Raw genomic sequence first — 22,346 nt, forward strand, 5'->3', positions numbered from 1 at the left:
AATTAAATTAGCCTGTCTGCCCAGTATCAATGCATTACAAAGTTATACATAACATAAACTAAAGTTATACCATGATATAAAGTAGAGGCAATAAAGATAATATATAACAAAGATAACAAGCACTAATAGGTGAACAGTGATATTTGAAGATGACTTAAGACTCACCCATTTTGTGCAAGGTCGATCACCACTAAATCCTTTTCCAGAAGGACCACCACAGCATAAGGTTCCTGAAAATCTGCACAGAGAAACACACAGAGACAAGACATTCATCAGGCCAGACTTTAAGTAGTTCTGTAATTTCTTGAGAGAGAAGTCCCATGAAATCTCCAAACCACAGGGGAAGAATTTCCCAGACTTTATATGGCAAATGTTATTATCATATCTGTGCCCTGAAGATGTGAGGGCAGGAATGCTTAATGCTTCAAATTTATTAATCTATGTGATTTATAACTGTGGGGGATTTTGCTCTGGTTAAATATTTGTATGAGTCTGATTCAGGAGTAGAATTTCACATGCCACCTTAAGATGAGTCTCCCTATAATAGATTTTAAACTCTTGTAATGAATGTAACAGCAGCACAGCAGTGGAGCCTGCTCAATAAATTACATTTACATCATGTCTCCTGTCCCACTCCAACATTATAAAAGTGATAAGACTCAAGGTATGGTTGGTATACTAATAAGGCAGGAATGCACATCCAGCAATACAGATATAACAGACATACCCAGAACATTTTTTAGCGAATGCGTGCAAAGATTGCTCCACTTTCACAATTTGCACTGATCACATGCCCAGAGGAAAGTTGGCCAGAACTGTTTTCTGCCGACAGCCACTTAACTGGAGCAGCTGGGGGTTAAACACCTGGCTAAAGGTCACCTTGACAAAATTGATGGGAAAGGAAAGAAATACAAGATTGCCTTTCTAACCCAAAATCACCTGCTGCCCTCCAGCTTTGTCTGGGTCCGCTGCAGTAATAAAGCACAGGTCTTTGCATTATGTATAGACAGTAGCCACTACTCCCCCTTTCTTTCTGATATTCGATGTGGAAATAGCCTCACACACCCAACCATTCAGATGTATGTACTATTGGAGTGTGTGTGGGTGTAAAATGGTGTCGAGAAAACAATCTGTTGTTTAGTGCGGCGGGTCCCAGACTGTCAGAGTACACCAAGGTTAAAACACTTTGACAACTGTTGTCGCTACACATCTCACTGTCTTGCTCCTTTCCCCTCCCCGCCGCTGGTCTTACAAGTGATTCACATTCTGTTGTGCATTGGTATGCAACTTCAGATCACTGTCGCCTCATCTGTAAGTTTTAGGATTTGGGAGCTAGGTAGAGCAACTGTATCCCTATCCCCTAATTTAGCTTAAGAGCCAAAGAGATTACAAATCAGCGAATCTAAGTTTTTTTTCTAAGATAAAGAGAAAAGAGGATGTTCATGAGAGCAAAAAGGGGAATCAAAATTGTAAAACTGATGGGTGGAAAACCCAAAAAAAGAGCTAAAAACCACAAAGCTTTGCAGCCCTAAGGAAATCTGCAGAGTTGGGTGATAATTCCCCGTGGATTTGTTGCTATAAGTGTTTCCTTTCATATATAAGGAGTTAACGTAATCCATTTCAAATATACAAAATTTTGATTAAAGCAGCTTTAAAAACACTGTATTAAGGTAAACTTTATATCTAACATTATACTTTTTTGCAATGAGTTGCATTTTCACCTTTCAATTGTTGTCTTTCTTGTTGTTCTTCTGCCTTTGTTTTCACACAGACACATACTGGTGTGCGCATTGCATCTGCAGCCACATCATCATGGATTATCAACCTCATCTACACACTCACACTGGTTTAAGTGTGCATACACACACACACACACACACACTATCAGCCAGACATGTATTGTGTAATCCAAAGACCCAGTAACGTCCATTACCAGATGAAATCAGCGGGTGGTGACATCAGGTTGCCAGTGACATAATGAAGTCACATAACTCATTAATCCTTCCTGTAGCTGTATATGTACCAGATAACGCTGCAGCACAGTTTACATACTGGATTACATACACACAGGATCCCATACCATTCATCTCCACTCTGGCCTGTTTTAGCTGTTGACACCTCAATACAGGATATAAGATAATAATTTAATTTAGATGGAAGGCGACTGTTTACAAAAAGATGAAATGAAAATGTAATATTCTGCGTGTCGGATAATGAAACTGAAATAGGATCCTTCCCCTTGGGAAATTTCATATTTATTACAGGAACACAGAAACACAAGGGCAAGCAATCCAACATAATTAAAAAACAGAAAGGTGTGCGTGTGTGTAAATCTAATGCATTGCCAGAAAGGAGGATATGATGACGATACCGATACAAATATAATGCCCAGACATGAACACACCAAAGACACACTTACCGTTAGGGTATGGTGTCTCACAGAGGGTGAGGAAATCTACTATAGGATAGTCCATCTCCAGCACAGCGGTACTCTTCCCATGCATGACTGTCAGACAAGGCCGCCGGCCCACCGTGTCATAGGACAGACCACCAGACAGGATTATGAAGGGCTCTCTGGAACACACACACACACACACACACACACACACACACACACACACACACACACACACACACACACACACACACACACACACACACACACACACACACACACACAAGCATAAGGCATAAAATTTGACTTTTTTTTATGTAGAGAGGGCTTTTCACATACTGGCTTCTTTAGGAAGATACATTAAACAGCAGGCAACCACAATGACATTAAGGATTTGCCATTTCACCAATTAGCCTTCCAGAAACAATGAGTTAAACTGACTATATATGAACTTTGAAAAAAAAATACTGATGATTGTGAAAGATTTTTTTCTGTAGTGACTGTTAAGTAAACTGTGAGGCGCCCTGACACAAAAAAAATAACAAGGCTGGAGCCGAAGAGGCAGGTTAAGAGGAGTGGAGTTGCCTTCCTTCAGTATCAAAACACCTCAGAGTAGAATATCTCTCAGATTGCAAATAACAGCCTAACGGCTAAGGACTGTTGCTAAGAAATGGTTTGTTCTGATGGACTGACATAAGACTCAGTTGTGGGTGTGTGTCCTTGTCTAAGGCACATGCACATTTGTAACTCACAATGCCTCTGCAGCAGCTTTTAAACCCTGTAAATACCCTTGTTATACACAAGTGTGTATAATTAAGCATATTCTTGCCCTAGCATGTGTGTAAGTGTATGTCACTGTGTGTGTGAGAGAGAGAATGAGGGACCCTACCCATTTCTAGTGGTTTTGTACTCCACTTTGAGAATGGGTTTACAAGGCTCTGGCTTCTTCCCGTCCTTGGGCTGTTTTCCTAAAATAGCACAGACAGAAATTACTTCAGTTTGCCAGTTCACTCCAACTTCACCTCCGCTCTTTTCTTGTTTCTCCTGTCATCTCACTTCCCCCTCCGAGAAGCTGCACTTAAAACACAGCTCTGAAGAGAAGTGAGACAATAATAAAGGCCTATTCATCAGAGCGAAGAAAGACAAATGCAGGGGCAGGGACATGCAAAGAAGGTGTGATGCTCATGGATGATTTACAGAATCCATCTATTCAAACCTCACAGGAAGTCTGTGTGAGGAAAATTTGCCCATCCATCATATGCGGGCCTACCTTCGCATATTTTTGTATCAGAATGCACAATAAGTGGCTGAATATGTCTGAACTATTACCGAAGAGCTGAACTGAGCGGGCAGGTTATACGAGGCAGGTCTGTATAATAAAGAACGACTTTTAATAACTACATCTAAATAACAGATATCTAAAAAGACAATTAAAGGAGGACTTATAAGCCTTACTTAAACCTGTCAAAGGAATTTGCATAATTGCCCATTAAATACCAAACTAATTATGCATGCAGCAGTGGGAGAAACAACTAATTAAAAAGCCTGTGTGGTGAAATCCTTTCTGCAGTCCCCTACACACAAAACCAGCTTGAGAAACTGGTTAGAAGTTTTTTTCCCCCCCTTTGTTCCTCTCTCTGACTCTTACTGTCTTTGTCCATTTGTCGCTCTCACACACTGTCTATTTCTTCCAGGTCCTTCATCTGGGGGAACAGTCAATGTGCTCCGTGGGATGAGTAGTTGTGTGTGTGTGTGTGTGTGTGTGTGTGTGTGTGTGTGGTGGGGACAGAGGAGCATGGATTAAAATACATCTTCAAAAGAGCAGACTGGCTTTCTGCAGGAAATAAACAGAGCACCAGCACTAATGTATGTGCATGCTGACACAAAGTAAAGCAAACAGAGGCAGGACATAATTGAACTGACAATAATCCTCTGACTGAAATGAGGAGATGATGAGGGAGCCATGTGGAGGAAGACTTTTTTTTGAAGGGTTACAATGAATATAGAGTGGTTCCTGTGACGGACAGAGGTAGCTGAAAACACTGGTAATGTGTATTGTGAAATTTGTACTGTGCTATAAGTGATATTTAAGTATATATAAGTATACTCTTTGACTTAATAACCCCAGGAAATGGATGCATGGTTTCCAACATTTTTCTTTACACCCCTCAATACAAAGCAATGTCTACTAGCAACCCCTCCTCACAAGTTGCACAATCTTCTTGTATCAAAGTTTCAATTGAACATGTTTTAGAAGCCTAAAGTGGTAAAAATAAATAAATAAAAATTAAATATTTAACCCAAAAGCAGCAAAGATTAGAGAAAACTCAAAAAAGTAAATATCTGTGTAGCAAAAATCACACCCTGTGTACCCTCCCAGAATTTGCATGCTATATGTGAACACTGCGGAGTACCTGTTGTATAGGAGGCAGGTAATGAGTGATTTAGGGAGTGTTTTCTGACACAGCCCCTGTGTGTGAGTGTGTGTTTGTGTGTGTGTCTCCGGCTCCTTACCGTGTGGGGTGATTGTCTGTATGGGCTTGCCCTGGCCTCTGACGTTCCATATGGTCAGAGTTCCATCTGAGTGACTGCAAATGAACTGCTTGCCCTCGTGATGCCAGGCAACTGAGTGGATCGCCTAGGAAACGACAGGCAAGAAGCAGGAGGGTAGGGGGGTGGGGGGGGGGGGTCAGTGGTCCAGCAGGATGAAACATCATGTGCCACCCTCTCCCATACGCTAAGAGTTTGTAGCAGTGTCACAGCCATACGGTACATAATGTTCATATGTGGGTTAAACACCAGTGACTGTGGATTATATACTCTTCAACAGATGGTGAAAGTGAGAAAAAGGGTCTGGCCCCTGACTTCAGAGCATTTCCTGTGGAATAAGTGAATACATTAGAAGAAGCTTTTATATGACCTATTTGCTGAATGGGAAAAAAGTGGGAACATTCAGGGATGTTAAGAGAAAGAAAACATTTTGTCTTCAACATTCAATATATTTGAAACACAGCTGATCCGGTGCATTCAGGTTCATCTGATGTCATTTGAAGCCATGGATTTAAGATGCTAATTATGATTTTAGGCAGTATAAAAGTATTTAGTCAGCCTGTGTTGCCAACTCTTCCTCAGCAATGTGCATTTAAGATGTAAGCAAGGCAGTTCAAAAACAATTGCATGTTTAAAAGGTGGCAAAAGTAAAAAACCTAATGGAGAAACTGATTCAGAGACAAGTGAATAGATACAGAGAAAAATAAGGAAAAGACAGGCAAGAGCTCTGTCCTCTCGTCTTCCCCATCATCTGAATGGACCTGTTGCTGTTGTAAGCCTGGCTCATGATGATTTATCTACTGACAAGCAATCACCGGAAACAAACACATCATGACCAAAGTATGCACCAGTAAAGGGCAACCTTGCTTATTGATGCCCTTTTCATAGCTCATAATTAAACCCAGCAAACATTTTGACATTAAGTAAATATGATGACGTGCACCAAATCTGTGTGGAGCTCACAACCGCTTCCAAAGCAGTTTTTACAAGGCTTGTGACATGAGTTTTCACCCGGGGGCATGGTCTCACCAGAGCATCTGCCGCAAAAGTAATACAACCTATCACAAGCCTTGTGCTTTGTCAGGGAAAATATTCTTTCTTTCAGAGACAATGACAATGGCTAGAATTTATTATAGCCTTTTTTTTGGAAAAGCTTGTCTTGACAGTCAAGTTGATAGTCACACTCATTGACCGCTTCTCTCCACCTTGCACTGTTCAGTATTATACACTTCTGGCGAAAGCTCCACTTACCATTAAAGTGTGAACTCGCCACTGGTTTTCCTTGTCACCTTGTCTCCCAAATGCTGCTCCTTGTCTCACATCGCTCGTCAGAAGTGAATGATTACCTCGCTGTCGGTGTCATTGTGAGCACACGGTCAGGTTAAGTTAAGTTTTTCAATTGCGGTTACTATTTATTTAGGTGTATATCAATTTTGCCTTCAGTGTGTTATTAATCATAACTGGTGTTGTGTGTCAGGTTCACTGAACGTGCTGAGTTTTTTTAGAAAATAACTTAATGGAGAACAATCATCAGCTCATGCTCAGGTGACACCACAGTGCTCACCACAACACATCTAATTTACCCTAACCCAGAGTGAATTGTATCATGTCTATATGTTTTAGAGGGTAATGAACTCCATGTATTGCTTGCTGGTAAGGTACTTCATCCTTTACATATCTTTACAGATCTTAAACTAACAAAGATGAAACTAATAAAGTGATACTGGAGTTTGTATCCAAGCAAAAACCAATCAGAGGTTCCTGGGGTGCATGTTTTTGGATGCACAGGTTTGAGGATTTTCAAAGGTCTCTTTATCCTGGTTATCTCAATGGGATGTCCTCCAGGTCACCGTGAGCTGGATGAGCAATGGTTATGTGACATCAGGCTGCATAGACACACAGGCTCAAGTTATCTCATTACGCAGGTAATGACTCATTCCCTCTCGCTACCTCAAAGAGTTTCCCGATTTCCTATTCATGATGATTGTTTTCTTGGAAATAATAAGAGGTATGATGAGTAATGGCCTAGGTGTCTTATTTAAGCTGGTGGCAGGTGTGTGTCCTTGCAGGCAAAGCAGCAGGGACTGTGGGATGCAGTAGCCTAGACGGAGAGATAGTTTGTCAATGATTTGTTGCCAGAAGTGATTCACCAGTATGCAGTGCCAGGTGGTGTGGATGTAGTTCCCGCAGGCGTCGTGAATGCATTGTGAACAAATTTCCGATTCTCTGAAATGCATCCCACACTCTGGAACTGAACTGATTTATCCTTGACTGTGTAAGCTGTACTTATAATTAGACATACTTGGGGATCTGGGTCCACCGTTGGCATTGGAAGTGTTTGATCCGGAAAGTTTCTTCCAATTTTATTTATAGATAGATTGACGTTTTAACAAAGAGGAGATGTTTGGACATTAGTACAGGTGGGTGTAAGATGTTTTTTCTCTATGTTGACTGCAGCCTAGACGAAGAACTTGATCTGAAGATATTCAAGAAAATGCTAAATGCTAAAACTTTGAATACTTTCGTGAGAATTCCTATTCAGAGATGGCTTAAAAGGGACTGGGACTGAGCTCTAAATCTATCAGTGCATTGTTCACTGAGACAGTCCCAAGAGGAAACAATGCACTGTGCTTAATTGGAAAATGAGTAGGCTAATTGAAACACATGGTACTCATCATATCAAACAATACCAATTAAAAAGACTAATTTCATGATTTATTATATTAGGTCAGTTTTCACAGATTGGTCTTTGGGGGATGAGAGAATTCAGTCAACACTTATTAGAATCTCTCTCACACACACACACACACACACACACACACACATTCACAGCAAAGACAAAACACACACAAATGGAGATCAGTGAAGGAAAACAGACGTGCACATAAACGTGCATATCATAGCCCTAATTAGAATAGCTTCTGCCAGCATTGTGTCACACGGGGGCACAAAGACAGCTTAGCCCTGAAGTACCTCACACACATACGCGCACACAAACAGGCTCCCACAGCAACGGTTATAGCTCCAGCAGAAAAACATTCAACCAAAAAAGGCTTAATCTAAAAAACAAGCATTTGAGGGCCAGTATGTCAACAGTGATTTCCATAGAGAAATCCTTTTTTTGGTTTGGAACATGAAATCCATTCTGTTTCTGTTATTGTGTTGTGGTTATTATATAAGCCCTGAAAGAAACAAAGCCCCTGTGAGCTTCAATTTACCAATTAAGACTTTTGATATATCAAAAAAAGGTGACGCACCATCATCGGTTATGATAGGAGCAAGAAATGCAATGTTGTTATTAATGTCAAAGTCCAACTGACGTTTCATGGATTTTAGTTTGGGACATATTGATACAAAATGTTAGACAGGGGTACATACAGCACACTGGCTGTGCTTGATGGAAAGTCAGGGGGATTCACTGAAGTCGTCAATGCTTTAATCCACTGAAAATGAAATAAATAAACTATAACTATTTGTGATCATTAGACCTGTGCAATAAAGATGGAGGTAAAGATTTAAGGAATTTTTATTCAGCAGCTAGCGGGATGGGTTTTATCATATAAAATAACACGCAGGAAAGAGTTAGGCCAGTTAGGAGTCAAACCAGTGACTTGCCTACTAAGAGCATCTGCGTTCATGCACCCTAACCAATCAGGTTGTCCAACAATGGAATATTTTAGTACTAGCTAGTGCCTCATGGCAAAGAGGTGGTGGTAGGTTGTGATTCTGATTTGTGTGGGAATTTTTTTTAGAAGGAGTCTTGTGGCAATATTAGTATTATGAAGAGTAACATCCAGTTTATCCTGATGGATAGAGCCCCACAGAGACCGACCATCATTTAAAGAGTGATATTCTACCCTCTAATGGATATCTCACCAGACTAATGACCCATCAGCTATGAATAGTAAAGTTATATGTCTGTATTCACCACAGGTCTTAGAGGGAGAGAAAATACTTCCTAATGAAGCCAGGCTCCTGCCAGAGTTTACAAATAATTTGTAGCATTTACTTTTAATCCTCTTAGACGACCAGATGGGAGGGATTTATGGCATAAGGACATATCAAATAGAGTAATCTGAGCTGTCCATCAAACAGAATACCTCAGGAACTTCTGGTAATGCAATAAATGTTAAATAAATGCCACTAATTAGTTTAGGACAACTTGTTTTAAATCTGACTCAACCTGCATCCAGCATTCAAAATGCTGACAGGTTGTTCATAAACTCTGGTCTTAACATGTGCTGATAACACAACTTTCCTCCACAGTCAAAGTAGTTAATTGCTTGGAAATTAAGTAATCAATGCCCAGTGGTTGTGGGAATGGCCACTTTTTATTGTGTTACTGACATTTCACCCCACAATTTTTGCAGACTTTTACACACCATGTATTGAGTTGCATTTGTGTATATTTATATGTGCGCACAAATACTTCATGGTTATCACAGTTACTCCAGAGGTACCCACCAGTTTCTGCAAATTAGATGCTGTGCTTTTGGGCACAAACTGCTGGTGCTTTTCCATGATTTGATAGAGAAAAAAAGGAAGCGGTAGAGCGAAAGAAAAGGTGGGAAAGTTGGGAAACGCAGAAAGAAATGTAGAAATGTAGAAAACAAAAAATGGACAAAACTGAGACAGAAGACAAGGGATAGGAAGCTGGGTTGCTTGCTTAAGCAGACAATAGAATGAATTGGTGATTATGACTTTGGGCCTTTGATTTTAAAAAAAAAATCTATGATTTTGTTAACATTTTTGTTTCCATTTTGTTTTCAGGAGATAAACAGAGGGGAAGTAGGAACTCCAGCCATTCATCAGGAACTCAGACCAAGGAGTTGAGTCAGACAGAGCAGAGTGGAGCAGGGTCAGGGTGACGGATGCTCTCTGGCTAGCAGTCACTGGAAACCCATACTGCTGATCCACAGCTAATAATAGGCAATCCACTGAAAGACAGAGTGTGGAAGTCGTGCTCTCTCAGCTCTTTGAGAGCTTGTAAAAACACAAGTTTTATCTTCTGTGCTGTATGTCTGCACTCTGCCAGAAAACACTGTTGTTGTCTGGAGGCAGGTTAAGTTCCCCGATTTGCTGATATTTCTGCAGTCTCACAGCTGCTTTCATTTGAGTCAAAACAATTTCATTACTTCCTTTATGTGCACTCTGCTTGCTGATGTTCTGTGAGAAAGTTTGCAAAAACTGTTACAAATGTGCCAAGAATACAGGAGCCAGCAGACCATTTATCTATCTACTGAAATCGTAGACTCCCTTTCACGTATTTAAACATCCACAAACCAAAACTAAAACATGCTTTAAGACATGCTTATTCCAAAGTCTGAATCCATCACTGCATGGTCTGCTGGCTTAATCTGCTGCTGAAAAGAAGAGGAAGAAAACCTTTCTTATTCATTTCAGTCGACAACTTTGATACTTGGCGGCGAACTCCCAGGCAAACAGTGTTTGAATGAAAGCACACAGCAGGAAAAAGGGTGCACAGCAGGGAGAATATCACTTACAATGGATTTGATAGCTGTAAAAAGTTATTTCACTGAACAATATTGTTTGCAGAGTTTTTACAGAGATGGAGTTTGCAAAAAATCATGACGTCTGCGAATGTCGGAAAATGACTCTGATTTTACCAACTAATCCATGTGTTACAAATGGTTTGTAATTAATGGTAAATATATGTTTAATGGTGGAAATGAGCTCAGTAAAGCAAAACATCTATATCTTCACATCAAATTAGACCCATGTTTCCATAGCAACCATCTTGATGTTAGACATGTAGTTCAGCCTTCAAATAATAATAATAAAATTCAACACATAACTCTTGTGAAATGGTTTTACACCACTGATATTCCATCACGTAATTCAGAAATGTATATACCGTATATTTCTTTATGCAGGGATACAGAAAAAAAGCCTTCTTGCACACCATCATGTGTTGATGTTGAGTTGCTGATGTTGAGATGAAAGAACAACAACTGTAATGATTGGTACGGAACCAGAAATCCTGCATTTTACTCTGTTTAGGTCAGTTACCAAACTCAGTGTTGACACTATAAATGTGTCAACACTGAGTTTGGCAATCAGCAGTGGCCAGTAATATAAGCATCATTTAAGGTGTAAACAGACATAGAGCCTACATAGGTGGATAGCATCATACCTTTCAAAATTTCAAGTGCAGTATATTAAGTTTATGAACATAATCCTATATTAATTTTGTCTATAAACACCCCCCCGTCTCCCACAAAGACACTGGTGTGTTCATCTCCCGCAGCACTTACTCTTCAGTCCATTTAATTAGTGTTTGCTACACCACTGTCCACAACTTAAAAGATATCTGACTCTGAGATTTTAACCAGGGGAATAACCCCAAGACATCCCAAAAGAGATGACAGAGCGGTTGTGTGCTGCAGGCTCCTTTGCTTCGTCAGTGTAAACCATAGTGAGCGAAATGAGAAGCAGTAGCTCGCCCATCCCACCCCCTCCTAAATTCCCACCCACTCAGCCCCCAGTCTCTGGAGAGGTGTAACTGTAGGGGTTTGGAGAGAAGAGATGAGCTCCCTTAGGAGATTCAATACTAGAGACTGTAATGCCCCAGGAGCAGCGGGAGGATATTAGCTTATCTGAGGGGAGAGAGGAAGACAGAGTGAAGGCAGAGAGACAGGAAGAGAGAGAGAGAGAGAAAGTGTTTCTTGCGTACTGAGCGTACAAAACACTCTAATTTTTATGTCTATGTTGTCCTCGGTGATCCCGGCATGTTTACAGCACCACACCACTGCCAATGAGGTGAGTACCAGCGTGAGTGTTTCAATAATCAGATTGTCTTAAACAGGTGGTTTGGCTCTGTGTCTAAGTACTACGGACATCTCTGTATGACCATGTACATGATGACTGTGTGTGTGTGTGTGTGTGTGTGTGTGTGTGTGTGTGTGAGAGAGAGTGCACATTGGTACCCAAAGCCATTCAATCGGCTTAAGCCTCAATGAGGAAGTTTATGAATGAGCCCTCCTATTCATAGTCATATTCAGTTTCCACTAAGACTCTAAACCATGGGTTGTGAAAGGTCAGGCTGTGCTTAGACAGAACAGAGACACACACTAGCTGCATTTGATAGATTAGATTATCTAAATATAACCAAATCCAAAACCACCAACAAACCACAGTCTGTTACATATTTGATCACATTCATGATCGATCATAAAACAATCCACATACAGCAACTATAAGTGGACATAAGATGTTGAGTGCAATAGATAGCTCGAACAGTGATATATGTGGATTGTGATGTTAACTGTAATGGTTGTAGGTAATGTATTATGAGAGGAAATACAGATTTTATCTATATACCACAGTCTAGCTAACTTACCAAGACACAGCCTAGCTTTGACACATGCCAGATCCAGAGGGAATCTGAGCAGCTCTGACACCGTGTCTGTGTTTTATTGTTGTGTCTTCTTTTATTTATAGACACACACTATTGCCTCTGGGGAAGCCAATAAAGCCCCATGACTCGGTGCTTTAAAAAGGTGGCCCTTTTAGAAAATGAAGTTGCCCTTTTTACAAGTGTGATATGCACGTAAAATCACTGTGCAACCTCGCAACCTTCACTCTAGAGACATGAACACATGGCAGTGTACTGTATAAATCATAACACTGTTAAAAAAAACGCATTGCACAAACTGCTCTTCGTCACTGCTGTGAAAAAACACATGCTCTGTAGGTACTGAGGCTCCAACAAAATAGAGATTTTATTTTGCAAAATGACTTGAATATTTCATAATTCTAACTTTCCAAAGAAGCAGCTAATGTTGAGGAATTACTTTGATGAGCTTCTTCATTCTTTTCCTGGATGGATGGCTCAGATTCAGTCAGTGAGTTTGCTTAAAATAGGCTATAAAAAAGGTCAGCTTTGTCTTCATTAAACAGCACATTAGAGCTGCTATAAAGACAGCCCTGTCACCCTCTACTCTACAGGAAGTAGAAAGTCCTATTCCTTCCCAGTCAGCACACTGTTTTTGGACCATCATCAGTTTGAAAACACAGATGAGAGAGGAGACTCACTCCCAAAGAGGTGTGTGTATGTACAGTCAGTGTGATCTATACAAACATGCTCAACTCACAAGCCATGTCAGCCGAAGTAACCTGTCGAACTCTGGGTTTGTTCTAGGAATAAACTCTCCAACATGCACACACATGCACAACTGCATTCAGAGCAGCTCATGAATATGTGATTTAATTCCCAGTTTCTGTATTAAAAGATACTCTGTAGATCAGAAGTGAGAGGGGGATGACTGAAAGCTGTTAGAGAAGAGAGAAAATAGAGGGGATTTGCCTACCTCATCGTAAGTGTAGCGATAGTCGGCCTTCTTTGATTTCAGATCCCACAGGACCACGATCCCAGACTCAAATCCAATTATAAGCTGGAAAGGAAGAGCGACAGGCAGTCAGTGAGATAGGTAGCAGAGATGACAGAGAGGAGATAGAATAGACCCCATCATGGGCAGAAAAAGAAGTAATACATTTGACATTCACACACAGCATGAAAGGAAGTCAGGTGTAAGTAGACTATGGTGGCCCAGGGAGAAACCTGCCCACCTGGGTTCACAAGAGATGGTGACAGAAAATGCAAGGAGACTTTTTAGAACATGAAGGGTGAGGCATTTTTTGATTTTGAAAAGTTATTTATAGAAACAACACCTCGTGTCAACACTTCAAAATTCAAACCTGTCCCACAAAAGCAAATCAAATGGACATAGTGGGCCCTATTTTAACTGTGCAATGGAAATGACCAACTCAAAGCAATGTGTGCTGCGCCGATGCACAGTCGCAGGTGATTGATAAGTTATTCTAGGCCTTTTTATTGGAACTTTTATGTTTAAAATTGATCTGAATGTGTACTGGTAGGAGAACTTATCACCAAAAAACTGAATTATGTCACTAAAGGTATCCTGCACTATGAAGTGATTTTTTTATGAGTGGGTCCCAGGTTTGTTTGTATTATGTACACGCACATGGACACAGATGCACCCACACGAGCATGTGGGCTATTCTGGTGACCATGGCAGTGTATCAACAAAGGCAGTGAAGAAGAAGACCCCGAGCTAGCAAACATGGCATGGTTTAAAACATTTGTAAAAAATAAAAGCTCACATGTTTATGAGTTTGTTAGACCTCAAAAATACAGAAAGTGCATTTTGGTGAGGAACCCTGAATGTAAAAATAACTCCACAGGACACCTAATAACTGCTCTGTAATTACTCAAAATTTCTATTATACATTTTGTTTACATTTGCTGACGAAATCACTGACTCTTCAAGTAACATGAACGAGACTGATTGTCTGCTCTCTGTACTACATCTAAAAGTCATTTATCACCCAGCAGAGTCAGGTTTATGGCCAAGTAGGTTTTCACATAGAAGAATCTGTGTTGGTGTTTTGGTGCATAACATAGTAATAAACATAGTAAGAAGAAAGAATATAAAGAAAGATAAAACAAAACAGGACTAAATGCTTTTGAAGGCACGGTGAAGGTAAGTTTCTGAGTGTGACTGATATAGGAGCGAGACTGACTACTGTAAACTACTGCTGTAACAAAGAGTGGTGTAGTGTGGGCAGAAAAAAAGTTACTGTTTACCTTTCCTTCATCCATTGGGTTGTCACTTATATGGACAACTGGTCCTGGGTGAGCCTTGGAGGACCTAATAAAAGACAAAGGAAAAGACAAATATTGCGTTATTCTCTTTAAACCATCAAATGCACATCAAAACAAGACCGTAGACATATAGTTCACTCCCATCACAGAGCGATATGGAGAGGGTTAAGGTGGGAAGCAAGTGTCTTTGAACCTGAGGAAGAGGTTCCACTATAGGGAGGACAGAGCTGCCAATCACTCCCAGGCTCTAAAAGGCTCCTCAAAGACACAGGCTCACTGAAGATTCTGATGGATGGCTCTGTCAGGCTAGACGGTCCCCAATGGCCATGTGTATGTGCCTGCGTGCCGGTGTTATGTGTGTGTGTGTGTGTGTGTGTGTCCATTTGCATGTCAGCGAAGTAGATGGCACAAAATGCTCAGCTAGCCCCCTCCTCTCCCCTTCCTGTCTGTGCTTTACCCTCCAGACAGCCTTATGTCAAATCTCCTCTCTGCGCCACATGGCAGCAGAATTTTACCTAACCTGCCCTGCCTTAAAGATATGATGTGGACTGAGGAGCGCCAAAGAAGGTCACAGCTGAAAAAGAGTGACTGTTAGAGCCTGAAACGTAACCGCAATACCAGGCAGAAAGGGCAGGGAAGCCTGACAAGGAGAGGAAGAGGGGCTGCAATCAAATGTAAGTAATGCTTGTTTTGGCCCATGTCTTAGCAGTGCTGAGTTTTTTTTATCTGAAGTCTGTTGACAAAGGGCAGGACATGCTGATGATGACTTCAAAGTATAAAAAAAACGAATGTACATGTTTGACTAAAAGTATATGCTGGATCAAAATCAATTTGCAGGGGACGAATGTTAACCCTGTCTGTTCAGTTAGTTCTGCATAACTGTGTGTGTGTGTGTGTCCGTGTGTGTGTGAGAGAGAGAGAGAGAGAGAGAGAGGGTAGCAGTTAGTGGGCAGGCAGGGAGTCAGTCAGTTGTCTCTATATTTAGACTGTTAGTGCTGGAGCCTTATTACCTAAGCTCTGCTGCAGCTGGAGCTGTTGATTTATCTAATCCCCGTTCACTGCCTGTCTCTCAGCTAACAGCCGTCCACAGCATCACGCACATGTACACACACATTTGCACGATGACACAATTAAAACACATCTTCACACTCAGCCCATTTGGAAAACATACACCCATAACAATTACCCTTGCAGAATTACAAAATGCAACTTGTACACATGAAAGCCTCGCTCTCCTGTCCCACATGCTTTATTTTCTCTTGTTTCAGGATTTTATGTTCCCCTGTGAGACTCCATAACAAATCTGTTTTGTTAAAACCTGTTGTTATACAGTAAATAAATCTGACGTGAATGTATTCACAAAGTCCACAAATGCACGTTCAGGTTTGGAGATAAAGGAATCACCATGGCAACAGAGGCAGGATGGGCAGAGCGCAGACAGGCTCCCAAAAATCATCCATACTCACAAACACAAACACACAAACCCACCCACCCACACATAGGTATGTGTACGTACACACACACACACACACACACACACGCCTGCTTAACTACTTCAACACGCTCCTGTGGCCACACATTTCTGCCTGTGTACTGCTAATAACTCTGCGTTTTGCATACAGAGTAAAAAGGGCTTTAGGGACAGGAGCATTTGGGTATATGTGCTTATAAGTGCATGTTTTCTGTGCATGCTATTATTCTCGTATAATTTGCAGCATTTTTCTTGTCTTTCAGCTACTGATTCAAGGTCTTTCATGTCACACACACACACAAACGACTGCTACACTTCAACCAAATGCCTCATGGCAAATGTAACGCTCATTCAGTACATCAGAAAATCTTAAAACTCTTCTCCCTTTTGCCTCCTCCCATCCAGACAGTTATCTGTTCTAAACCTTCACTGCACCAAATATATATCAAGTATCCCCCCACCCAATAATGCTTCACTACACTATAGAGAATAGACTATTTCTGCAAATAACATAAAGCAATTGTTTCTGGGTGTGTTGATAATGCAGGGGGTGGGGGGGTTATAGGAAGAGTAACACCTCATCGAATTTGAAAACATCTCTTCAGGGGAAGGACACCCACATGTCCTCTTACACACACACACACACACACACACACACACACACACACACACGCACCAAATATTCATCAATATGTCAACTGAAAAAACAAAGGGGTAGGATTTCTGATTTTATGCATGTCTGAATAACAGCACAGGTATTCATTCAGCATACCTATTCAACTACATACACAGACACACGTGCGCTGAAACACACATGCACACTGAAGTCCCGAACATCTGTTGTCACCACGGGTGACACTCTGTGAGGCAGCATAGGCGCAGTCGCCATGACAGCGTCTCCGCGGCAACATGGCTTAAAAAGCCTCTTTGCAGCAGACCCATACCGTATGTGGCCTCATGTCACCTCGGTTGACTGTGACTGTGTGTGTGTTAATGCAGAGGAACTTATGTAAAGGTTATATCTGAAGCTAATTTGTCATCTTTCAGGCAATCACACATGATTGTCATGTATGATTATTGCAGTATAAAAAAATAGTCTGAGATTCAGTGCCCCCCAGGTTCACTGGTCCACCCCGACCTCAGTGAGTACATGTAGAGATTTTCAGAACATGAGCAAACAACATTTTTATACCACATCCTCAAACTGACCGAACCTGTAGCGTTTTGCATCTGATCCCCTCTTATTATATGTTGTTCTGATTAAAGCCTTTCTGAAATACAGCAAAAGCAACAGAAGCAAACATTATGTGATAACTCAGTTGCATTTAAAGCATATTGGGAAATGTGCAGAATAATAGGTTTAGTTTTGTACCGAGCTGAATAAAACAGTTCGAACAAGCATCAGACGTAACTTATTTAAAATCTAAGACTGAAGTGAAGCTTGAGGCAGAAACTTATGGTATCTTTTACAGATACAAATCTTTGTACTGAACAAATTATTTTAATCAGCAAAGTGACTTGTAATTTCCACCTCTAAGTACATGGGGTGTTGGATTAAGGCTGTGTCCCCCAGGAAAGGTCACTGTGCCACCTGCAGCCCAGACTCCAGGATACTGGAGCCTGATACTAGATGCTCAAAGATACTAGGGCTCTTTCCCAGTGCACTGCGGTACCAGCTGAGAACATTCACACAAGCTTAAAACCACAGTGTGCAGGAACATACGTAGCAGCATGAAAAATTCAAACAAGTATTTACAATAGCTTCGGGGACCTGAGTGGGAGAGCAGGAGCAAATGAAAGAGGACGGAACAGGAGGGCCCTCGGGCTAACACGTTCACGTGAACTATGTGTCATAGTAAGCTGTTCACATTTTACCACTCCTGTCCCACTTCTTGCCCGGCTCTCTGTGCCCAGTGACCATCGAGCTAAATCAAATCAAACACACAAACACACAGATGCTGCCAGCTACACACATATAAACATTCTACACAATTATGCATCATGTGAACAAACACAGATTTACATGTGGCCTTACCGCAATGTCCTTAATGCCTGCAGCACTGACTGAACTATAGTGCCACACAGTTGGCTGTGTACTTTAGGATACGTGTGCGTGTGTATTAGTCTGTTCAGTACAGTAGCTTGGGAACTGAGGTGTGAGTCAGACAGACACACAGAGCACTGGGCCAGGGCAGGCCTGGGGCCACTGGCACAGCTACCGCAGCTTGTCTCCAAATAGCAGGGCCCAAGGGAAGATGACCTCAGTGCACACCACATCCTAGCCTCACAATCACAATAGAACAGAGGTGTAGCAGTCAGGGCTTTAAGGAAAGTCTTTAAATAATGCTTTCATCTACAGTTTGTAGATGACAATAACACAAGTTTAGACGATTCTCTCATTTGAGAAACTGCATCCCGCAGTCGTTGCTTGTTAAATGACTTAAACAATGGATCAATCATAAACAATTTTGTTCATTAATTTTTCTGTCTCGCGACTAAATTTAACAGCTCTTATTGCAGCAAACCAAGCGCTAACTTTGGCTGATGCCAGCGACAGAAGAGAACAATGAGAGAGAAGCTTTCGCATCTGCATAGCAACCCTCCTAAGCCCACAGCTGGCAGAGAGACCCAGGAGAACAAGAGAATCACCTCACACCTCTCTGATCTGCATCAAAGCAAACCACAGAGACCCACTCATACACTCAAACAGATATGCAAACTGAAAGCTACTGTAACAAATCCGACAATCAATTCCTGGCACTGCTGCCATCCTCAAGGCGTAATATCCCACAGAATGGCTGTGTGAGTGATTGAGGCTTGAACTAAAAGATATGGAAACCTCATTTCCTCAAACTAATTGCACGGAGCTACCGTTTGGGCGGAAACAACAACATGTCAAAGAAAGTTTGGTGGCTTAACAAAGCTGTTAGGGGTGGCAGCGCACAATGTTAAGAGATGATGGGAGGGAGAGTAATTATTCTTTCTGTGGACTGTGGAGAGGAGGGAGACAGCAAAGATGAGAGCAGATGCAGAGATGTCTACTGGATCTGCGAGCTAGCAGAAAATAGTAAGCGGGTGAGAGGGGGGAAGAGTGTATGCAGGTCAATGAGTTTTGTGACTTTAAAATTAGCCATATAACTATAACAGTCCATGTTATTGTATTATTGCAAATATAAATGGAAATTTTGGTTCTTATTATCTTGGACAAGCAACATGGTGAATGTTTACTGCCTCTGCCATTTGCAGTGTTGAGAAGGGGATATCGGGGCTGTGTAAAGTTCCACTTACAGGCTGTGTGACCTTTTGTTTGATGAGAAAGTGGCATAAGGTTCAGTTTCTAATTCTAACATAAACTCCAGTGTTTTAGATCAGACTAATGTACCTTTTAGCAACATCCTGCCTGCTCTCCATCTCCAACTGCTCCCATCCACATGACCAAGATGCTTAACTCCAATTTGCCCCCGATGGCTAGGCCAGCGCCTTGCACATTAACTTACTGTTGTGTGTCTGTGTGCGGTATGTATGTGTGTGTATGTGTGTGTGTGTACAGCAGCAGCTGTTCTAATAAACTAATCGTGGCGGTTTCTTTTTTCAATCAGTCAACCTTTTCTAACACTCTAGAGATATGGGAACTTTTCTTTTTTCATGTTCATATTAATATCTTTGGAATAGAGGTGATGCCTTAGAAAGATGTGTGGACGGCCATAGTAAGAACACACTGACATCTAGGTGAAGGTGAAGAGGAGTGAGAGGTACTGTAAAGGCGAAGGAGAAAAAGAAGAAAGTAGAATTAAATAACAAAAAAAAAAGAGTGAACATTATTGCTTGTCCTTGCCAAAAAGAACCCCAGTATCTACCTCTCTATCTTATCTACTCTCTATCTCATCGTTATCACTCTTTACCTTCCTCTTCTGCCCTTTTTTCATTAATTGGAAACTCTTTCCATCCACCTTTCCATCCTCACTTATCTGCACGTCTCCTTCCGTCTCGACCATCTTCTGCTCTGCCCTCTGTTACCTGCATTTATCCTTCTGTCACCACTCCCTTCCTCTCCATCACTCTTCCCCTCTGCATGTCCTTTTTCCCCCAGGCAAAAGCCCCGTCTCATCCATTCCACTCCCGTCTCCTCTCTGTCATACATTCTCCCTCCTCCCCCCCTCCTCCTCCTCCTCCTCCTCCACGCTCCCACCACGCTCACTCTCGTCTTTTCTTCCCTGCAGCCCTGTCGACGAGACGAGACGTCTGTGTGTGCCGTACACTGATCTCGGCAGACACCTGTTCCACCCCCTCTATCCCTCCTCCTCTTTTCCCTCTCACACACACACACACACACTCACACACACAGAAGGGGATGAGCATAAAGCAAAACGCTCCAGTGAATAATTTAAGTCTCGACAGCAGGGAACCAAAATGGAGCCTGTCAAGCTGACAGTTCCATTGAAACAGCAAAGAGACAGGTCGCTCACTACCTGAAGTCCAATACTGAGTCTGGAAATGATAGACTGACTAATGATTCCTTCTTATCTCATTACATTTAAACTACAATAACCTTTTGAAAGGTAAAATGCTGATTACACTGCATCCCTTGCCTCACTTAAGTGCTGCAAGGTGAGTCAATAGACCCTGATGTTGCAGCGCTGGCAATCTGAGTTTGAGTCCCACAGAGTTCAAATATTGATCTACATATCAGGGATTCACTTTGGATGTGAGCACCCCCCCCCCCATGTGGCACAAAACCTATGCAGCAGCATACTAAATCATGCAGCATTTGAAGAAGAGAAGAGAGCAAATGCGAAGAACTTTGAGGGCAGAATGTGTGGGAGGCAGCATCAGTGGGGGAGACGTGGGCAGTAACACTCACAGTTCGATGGCTTTGTTCCACATGATGACGTAGCCTGAGAGCATAAAGGACTCCACGTTGACGATGTGGATGTTACCTCGTTCTGTGCCGATGTACAACCATTTACTCTGGAAGGGCAGGTGGCAGAAAGTTATTCTGCAAAGAGAAGGAGAGCAGACAAGCGTTAGAGGATTAGGAAAGAAGGAGTCGAAAATGACAAGAGCGAAGAAGAGAAAGGATGGACAAACCAGGAAGAAAGGCACACACAACCGAGAGTCAGGCACGTCTTGAAAATCACTCGACGTCCTATTACAACCAGAGACAAATTATGCAAAACTCTGAGAGGATTATTTACAGCTCCGTCAGGTCGAAGCAGTGGAGATGAGAGTGGCAAACTAAAGAGATTTTTGAGTCATTCAATCAGCCCCTTCTCTCCAGACCTGCAGGATACATGAGGGCAATGAGACACCCATAATTCTCCTGTTTTCATCATCAACCCCCGACCCTCCTCCTTTCATCCATCCATCAGACTTAAGTTTAATGAGAGGTTATAAACCCTTCCCTCCTTAACTGTGGCTATCCATTCATCTTTTCATCCCTTTTTCATCATTTTTGTCCTTTCATTCATCTTCTGATTCAACCTCCAATCCGTCTGAGGAATAATAATGTACAACCTCGGTAATCCGACTTGCTAATATTTCAAGGTCGTCCAGCTTTCCCCAGTGATCCATTTGATTCTGCACGCTGGTTTGAGCTACATCTGTGGGTGTCAGAGGCCTGCATCTGACAAAAGCCCCTAAGTTTCATCAACTGGGAAACCCACCTAAGTAGGAAAGGGGGATAAATCTGTTAATGTTTCTTTTGACAGCATTGTCATCTTTGCCCATTATTTAGAGTAAGGAAACCCTGGAGTATTTCTCCTGCAGATGAACTCATATTGGAATCAACAATTTTGATATCTGTAATATCTGCTGCCAAAGGCAGATTAAGTAAATATAGTATATCAAAAAATATGTTACATTGAGATAAAATAAAGCATGTTTTCCTCTTACAGTCAGATTAAAATGGTATCTTGACAGAGATGAAGTGATAAAACTGGCATTGAATTTAAGACCAGACCCTATGCAGTATTGCAGGAGGATCATAATAACCCCTTTTCCGAAGCTTCAGTGACTTTGGTTCCAAAGCTTCAGTGACTTTGGACTCTGGTTCCAAAACATATTTGGCAAAGGATGTTAGTGGTATGAAAATATAAATTATAGGAGATTAAACATGTCATTACATAGACATATATACAGTACACATAACACACTGTAAAACATAAACTGGCGTAAATATGTCCTTGCAGTGACCTCAAGTACCTTTCCTGTGTGTTTGAATGCTCAGAGAGCTTCTATCTCACCCTCTCTCTCTGAATCTCACACTACTGCTCCAGGACTGTATT

At 41.6% G+C, this 22,346-nt stretch overlaps 1 protein-coding gene across 3 annotated transcripts in view; it reads right to left on the reverse strand.

Moving 5' to 3' along the window:
• Positions 1 to 22,346, reverse strand: part of stxbp5a (syntaxin binding protein 5a (tomosyn)) — an 87,222-nt gene that overhangs the window by 20,925 nt on the left and 43,951 nt on the right. For all 3 annotated transcript variants that reach the window (XM_071479307.1, XM_071479308.1, XM_071479309.1), the window contains exons 5-11: positions 20,924 to 21,058; positions 14,574 to 14,637; positions 13,276 to 13,359; positions 4,910 to 5,033; positions 3,285 to 3,363; positions 2,420 to 2,574; positions 166 to 238 (exon numbers count right to left, since the gene is read on the reverse strand). In XM_071479307.1, the coding sequence (XP_071335408.1) occupies positions 166 to 238; positions 2,420 to 2,574; positions 3,285 to 3,363; positions 4,910 to 5,033; positions 13,276 to 13,359; positions 14,574 to 14,637; positions 20,924 to 21,058 (714 nt within the window). The remainder of the gene's footprint in view (positions 1 to 165; positions 239 to 2,419; positions 2,575 to 3,284; positions 3,364 to 4,909; positions 5,034 to 13,275; positions 13,360 to 14,573; positions 14,638 to 20,923; positions 21,059 to 22,346) is intronic.

Source organism: Trachinotus anak, unplaced genomic scaffold (assembly GCF_046630095.1).
Source record: "Trachinotus anak isolate AG129_WGS33_773 ecotype Australia unplaced genomic scaffold, CSIRO_AGI_Tana_v1 ptg000005l, whole genome shotgun sequence".
Classification (NCBI taxonomy): Eukaryota; Metazoa; Chordata; class Actinopteri; order Carangiformes; family Carangidae; genus Trachinotus; species Trachinotus anak.